The sequence below is a fragment of the Solanum pennellii genome, chromosome 6 (assembly GCF_001406875.1).
Source record: "Solanum pennellii chromosome 6, SPENNV200".
Lineage (NCBI taxonomy): Eukaryota > Viridiplantae > Streptophyta > Magnoliopsida > Solanales > Solanaceae > Solanum > Solanum pennellii.
The window spans coordinates 30,851,679-30,858,853 of NC_028642.1; the positions used below are offsets into that span (position 1 = coordinate 30,851,679).

Consider the following 7,175-nt stretch of genomic DNA (forward strand, 5'->3'; position numbering starts at 1 on the left):
ATATTGTCGTGTTTGACTTAAAGATGTATCATTTTAATGGTTTGGTGTATAATTAGTGCTAGGCAGTCATTTAATCGACGGCTCAAAGATGCTTTCCTTTATTCCAGGCCGTCTATTCTATTTTTTATTAATATGAATAACAATTTGACTTTGGATTTCCTCACGTTCCTTCTTCATTCTATATATATAATTTTTAATGTACCTAAAATATATATATATATATATATATATATATATATATCATTGTGAGCCTGGAATTTTATATCACATCACCTTTTGTGTGTGTGTATATTTTACATGGAAACTGAAAAATATATTCAATTAGTGGGGGCTCTTATTTTGTCTAATTAATATCATTGGATTCTAATTTTATATTATAAAATTATAATTACGAATCCTTTGATATTAATAGGTCTGTTTATATTATAATTACGTTATGTTATTACTTTTTTAGAGTATTCTAGAGTAAATTAGAACCTCCGTTGTGTTTCTGTTAATAAAGTGAGATATGAGTGGGTACCCAAAACTATCTGAATAGAAATTGACTCAGTTTATTTAGTTTTATGTGATGCTTGTTCAGAATTTTATTGTTTAGTAACTTTATCATATAATTTAGATTTCTGTTCTAATTCGAAAGTTATGATAGAAGGGTAAATTAATGAAAATGTGTATCAACAAATGCATGTTGTTCTGTTTTATTAACAGTCAAACGTGTGGAAGACAAATATTCAAGCTTGTACCTGCTATTTTTTGACAAATTTTTTTAACAAAAAAAGGATGTTATCTGTATCCATAACAAACATGATGTGTTGCTTCCAAGAAGTTAGCTTGAATCATCCTATTTATATATAATACTGCTTCATGTGTCTTGCAGATTCTCTCAATCTTGGTTGTTACTAGTTGACCTCCATTTATCGATCTTTAGAGAGAAAACTTACATCCTTTGGTGCTACAAGAAATAGCTTCAAGTAGTGTGGCTGATCAAAGGTTTACATTTCAATTGCATAATCTTTCCTGCACATACTTAATAATAAGATTATTGTCTCCTGCAGAATATATAGACATGGAAACAAGTGAAATAACTAATTCTGCTACTGAAGCAATCCCATCTCTAATCAAATATATTTACGATGAAATGGATGACTTTGGTATCATCGTAGATGGTCAGCTTGAGCCAACAGGATCTAGTTCTTTTGAGAACTCACCTGTCGTGGTAAGTCCTTTTTAGTAAGGCTGCATTCTTCATTTCTACATGATTCTATCAACCACCTGATGACTCATGACATCTTGCAATTGTTTGTGCCTTTTTACTTACTATGCTTACAATTTAAAATCAAGATGTTCCATTCTCATGTATGTAAGAATGACCACTCGACTAAGGTTGTATGGTTTTACTTTCTAGCAGCCTCAGCTTCTATTGTTTGTTATGAGCCTAAAATATATAGCTATAGATCAAAGTCACATACATGTCATCAGAAATGCCTGATTTTTTCGACTCTCTTGAGGTCAAAACTTCTTCTTTTGTAACAGAATTACAAAAGCAAGGAAAAACTAGAAATGAATATTTGTGTGGGGAATTGATTTGCAGATTAATTTGATTCACAGTTTGCTGCTGTCCTTACATGTAACTAGGCCTATTTTTAATGCGTTGCTAACATTTAATACTCTGTATTGATCTTTGTAGGTAACTGAAGCTGCTACTGAACGACAGCATGGAAGGAAGCATTCGGTTTCCATTAGTTTGCCACCCTCTCCTTTGGCTGGTTACTCACCACCGATTCAAAAAAGAGTTGTTTTCAGTGATAATAATGAGATTATATTCAGCAATGTTGACTCTTCTGATTCGGCTACTACATCAACCGATAATAGCACCAGACGTAACAAAAAAGTCAAGTTTTATTCTCACACAATGCCAAGACATACTGCATTTCCTGAGGCACCTGCTATGGGGAAACTTCTCAGCTATTCAGACTTTGCATCAAGGAGTCCCAAGATGATGAAGCAAAGGGATTCAAGGTTCGACTCTTACAAAACATGGTCTGGTAAACTTGAGAGACAAATTTCAAATCTGCGCGGAAAGAATGTGGAAGGACAGCAAGAGTCAAACTCTCGACCAAGTGCAGAGATTGAAAATATTCCTGTAGACCGGTACTTTGCTGCGTTGGAGGGACCTGAGTTGGATACTCTACGGGTAAGATTTTCTCCTTGGGTTTCACCATCCATTTTATTGGTCTGCAAAATGATCACAGATTGTAATGTTGGTAACACATGTTTTTTCCTTTACAGGCTTCCGAGCAAAGTATTCTTCCGGAGGACAAGAAATGGCCTTTCCTTCTTAGATATCCTATTTCTTCCTTTGGTATCTGTCTTGGTGTTAGTAGCCAAGCTATTATGTGGAAAGCTCTTGCCACTTCTTCCTCAACAAAATTCCTCCATATAAGCTTAGATGTAAATCTTGTCCTTTGGTGCATATCCGTGGCCCTTATGGCGGTTGTTGCTTTCACCTATGCTTTGAAAATCATTTTCTACTTTGAAGCAGTTCGTCGTGAGTACTATCACCCCATACGTATTAACTTCTTCTTTGCTCCGTGGATATCGCTTCTATTCTTAGCACTAGGAGTTCCACAATCAGTTACTAAAACCCTTCCCATAGCTTTATGGTACATTCTTATGACCCCAATCTTTTGCTTAGAGCTTAAGATCTACGGACAATGGATGTCTGGAGGACAACGAAGGCTCTCAAAGGTTGCCAACCCTGTAAATCATCTCTCTGTTGTTGGAAATTTTGTTGGTGCTTTGCTTGGTGCATCCATGGGACTAAAAGAAGGCCCGATATTCTTCTATGCTGTTGGATTAGCTCATTATGTGGTCTTGTTTGTGACTCTTTACCAAAGACTTCCAACAAATGAGACGCTGCCAAAGGATCTTCACCCGGTCTTCTTTCTATTTGTTGCTGCACCTAGTGTTGCTTCTATGGCATGGGCAACCATCCAAGGGTCTTTTGATTATGGAGCTCGGATTTCTTATTTCATCGCTCTGTTCCTTTATTTCTCATTGGTAGGCTGAATTTTAGCATTCAAATACACCCTCCTCTATCTATCTATCGTAATGCAGCTAATGCTGAAGCCAGTGCAAGTGTTACTTTTAATTCTGAAAATGTTTGATCGTTTATTCTTGTACAGGCTGTTCGTATTAATTTCTTCCGAGGCATCAGGTATGTGTAATACTTTGTCCTCTGTTATTCCTGACATCATCTTTGTCTTAGTTTCAAGTAGCTTGTGTGTTTTGTTAACTTCAGGTTTTCTTTGACTTGGTGGGCGTATACTTTCCCCATGACCGGAGCTGCTATTGCTACCATCAGGTATTCAGCTGTAGTTACCAACACTCTCACAAAGTGTCTAGTCGTCATACTTTGCTCTCTTGCTACACTCACAGTAACCTCGCTTCTTGTGACAACTATCATCTATGCCTTTGTAATAAGAGACCTCTTCCCAAATGACATTTCAATTGCAATTAGTGAAAGAAGGCATAAATCAAGTGGAATATGGCATCTCAGTAGCTCAGACACCAAACATATCGAACAATATCTTAAATATGTAGATTCATCCGAGGAAAAAGACATTGAAGCTTCGCTTGCACATCCAAAGTTGATCACCTCTGCCTCAAACCAACTTCCTCAACAATGAGTTATGCAGTTCCATCACCCTTTTTTGTGAAATTCTTAATTAATCAAGTGAGGAACACAAAGAGTTTGACAGTTCCTGTGAAGTTGATATAGAAAAGTATCAAGTATCAAGCTTCTTCTAATGAGGAGGTACATACATTTGTTTTTGTTCGAGTGTCTACCCAAATTTTTTTACATTTGTATAAACTGGTCGAGTTGAATGGTCCTAATGTCATCAAGGTTCTTATATTTGTTTGAGCTCAAGATTTTCTTCTCAAACCCAAAACCTCTCGATTAAGGATGGATGGAATAGTTTCATCACTACAACACAATCTATATTGGTCTTTTGATCATATGCTTTCACCTAATATTAAATCATTTGGTAATTTCATTGGTAATATTAAATCATTGCTAAGTGTTAACATTATTACTTATTTTAATTATATTATGAAAAATTCTTTAATTATTTTTTATATCTTTCGATCAAAACAGACTCAAAGTTAATTGTTATTTTCTCCACCCACTTTAAATCGGATATCTATACTACACTTACACCCATTGTACTGCTAAAAAAATCAAACATTTTCTATAATGAAAATCCTTTATAAATAAAACTTAAAATAAATAAATAAACAGAATTTCCACATAATAAGCATTTCAAAAAATTTCATTATATAGTCAAAAATAAAAATATTCACACGAACCAATCACAACTTAACTTGGTATAATATGTGTGCATATATATACAACACAAGTAATATAAAAAAAGATAAAATAAAATAAAGCAAGGTCTCCATCATCAAGCTTCTCCCTTCCAACCTTTTGATTTTCCATACTTATTATCTCATTAAATTTCTAAATACAACTTTAAAAAAAAGAAAAGATTCAACAATGAAATAATAATCCAACATGAAATATTAAACAACAATTATTGAAAGATAAAGATAATACGATTGAAAAAGACGCATTGTCTATTATAGTTTTTGTGTTCTCAATTTATTAATTGAGTGCATTGGCCAAGGGCATAGTCATTGTTGCTATTTATCCGACGATCAAAGCTAAATCTCTTTCTTATTTTATATTCATGTTATGCGTTATTAAATTTAAGAGGAAAAACAATAATGTTTTGATGAAAATTAAAAAGGATATTATAATGTGTTAGGACCTCTTCATATTTATCGTTTCATACCCTATCCATGTTTCTATATTATTTGATATACTAATTATAATTTATAAATGAAGAGGTGAAAATTTGTTACAAATAAGTAGTATAATTATCATTGGGGAAAAAGACTGATTTAGACTTTAGTGCAAATAAATTTAATGTATTTAACTATGTAGGATAAAGAATAATTGAGATATATTTGAATAATTAAACCAAAAAAATGAATGAAAAAAAAAAAAGCAAACCAAAAAGTTAAATAAGAATGTTGCATAACTCTAGTTTAAAATAAATAGAGGAAGAAAAAGTCAAAAAAGTTAAATTACTACAATAATAATTTTATTATAAGACCTCACCTTATTTTCTTCTGAATTTGTTCCACTTTCTCAATTTTTTTTAAATCTTCTTCAACTTTTCCTTTATTCATGTAAGCACGAATCAACGAAATTGTTAGTTACTCTATAGAGCTTATATGATTTTTTCAACCTTAAACTCTTAATTAATATTTTGTAACTTTTATGTGACAAAATGAAGAAACAAAAAAAATATTTTATAATTAAATAATTATACTTTATTTAATTTGACATTATAACTTTATTGATTCTTGAGTTTATCTAAATAATTGAAAAAATTATAAAAAATAAATATAATATTTCATGTTAATAAAAAAATCTCAAAACTTTCATGTTATCCATATCATGGAGTAAGAAAAGAACTTACCTTTTTAGGCGTATTTGATCTTTTCATTTATTTTGTTATCAATGTTGTAAAGTATAACATAACAATCAAATTCAACAATATTTATTTTCGAAATGGTTAAGAAAGATAGTGGAAAATGACTTTTCAAGTTTTATTGTAATAATAAAGCAAGAATGATGTGGAATTGAGGCAGTACATAAGTGAATAAATAAAAAAGAAGCATGTCACATTACTTTTATTTATATCTAATTTTATTATTAGATTATATATAAGATACATACGTGGGATATATTAGATTAATAATTAAAAGAAGGTAAAAAGAATAAAAGGAAAAGAATAAATTTATTAAGAGTAAAAATTAAAGAGATGTGAGCAATGAATAATTACTCCTAGTAATATGAAGAGTTTCGTTGAAATGTTCTCCCATTAATAAAATATTTATTTATAGTCAGTTAAGTAATTTATTTTATTGAAAAACTTATTGATAAGACGTAGAAATCTCCAGAATATTGAACCAATTTTATGCTATCGACAATGAGTTTTTTAGTTAGTGAAACTTGGTACATTAGATAAATCATTTTGTTCTTGTAATAACTTATTTGTGAATTATTCATGTACCTAGTGTTTGTGTCTATCGAGATGCTTATGTCCTCAACAAATTTATTACTTTCAAACGTGCATAACCTTTTTTTTGCCAATAATCGTGAGCTATAGCTCACCATCTTTTTAGGCGATCCGGATTCCCGACTTAAAATTGCCAAAATTTCTCATGGAAATCTATTTAGGCCTTGGCTATGCAGCTGGTCATCCCTCACGGCCATGCCGACCGATTTTCAGGTCAAACGAGCCCCAAAGTGCGTATACCCCCCATTTTGCCGATGATCATGTGCTATAGCTCACCGTATCTGTTGGTGATCCGGATTTCCGACTTCAACAATGCTGAAATTTCAAGTGGACATCTATTAAGACCTTTGATATGCACCCGGTTGGCCCTCACGGGCATGCCGGCCCAATTTCCAGGTCAAACAAGCCCTGAAGCAAACATACCCCCTGTTTTGCCAATGATCGTGTGCTATAGCTCATCATCTTTGTTGGTGATCCGGCCGAAAAAATTAAAAAAACCTAACCAACCCGATGATAACCTTACTAATCGTTATTTTTTTAATTTAGTTTGGTTTGGTTTTAGGAATTTAAAAATCGATTTAAATTGATTTGGTTTTGATTTTAACTAATAATCGAACCATAAATACCCCTAATTCTAAGTACAATCGAATAACATACATTTTATCCCCGAGAATTTCTTTAAATAAATACTTTTTTGCCAATTTGCTCAATTTCATATTTTTAATATTATAAATATAAAGTTGTAGTATTTATAAATTTAGATAATCTACCATCTACTCCATTTTTGTACTTCTTAATTTTTTCATTTTTATTATTAAGAAATCAGAAAATGTAAAATAAATAAACAAAAAAAAATTAAGGAAAAAGAAGGAAATGTAAGGAAACAGAAAGGGAAATAGACTCCAATTAAAAAGTCTTGACAGGTAAGCAGAAAAGAATTAAAATTATTTTTTATTTATATTTTTACTTTTTTGACCCTCTAATTTTCTCTTTCTCATTTCTTTTGTCCTCCTCCCCCCCCCCCCC

General features: G+C 31.9%; 1 protein-coding gene across 3 annotated transcripts; it reads left to right on the forward strand.

Annotated features, from left to right (window-relative positions):
* Positions 1 to 362: 362 nt before the first annotated feature.
* Positions 363 to 3,913, forward strand: LOC107022641 (S-type anion channel SLAH2-like). 3 transcript variants are annotated; one of them, XM_027917622.1, is made up of 6 exons: positions 363 to 1,213; positions 1,685 to 2,191; positions 2,287 to 3,057; positions 3,183 to 3,214; positions 3,299 to 3,361; positions 3,518 to 3,913. In XM_027917622.1, exons 1-6 carry the CDS (start codon positions 1,064 to 1,066, stop codon positions 3,684 to 3,686), a joined length of 1,692 nt encoding a protein of 563 aa, XP_027773423.1. In that variant the 5' UTR covers positions 363 to 1,063; the 3' UTR covers positions 3,687 to 3,913. The 3 variants fall into 3 exon arrangements, with proteins under 3 accessions (XP_027773423.1, XP_015078724.1, XP_027773422.1); XM_015223238.2 differs by having other exon boundaries at positions 363 to 987; positions 1,053 to 1,213; positions 3,299 to 3,913; XM_027917621.1 differs by having other exon boundaries at positions 3,299 to 3,913.
* The last annotated feature ends 3,262 nt before the right edge of the window (positions 3,914 to 7,175 follow it).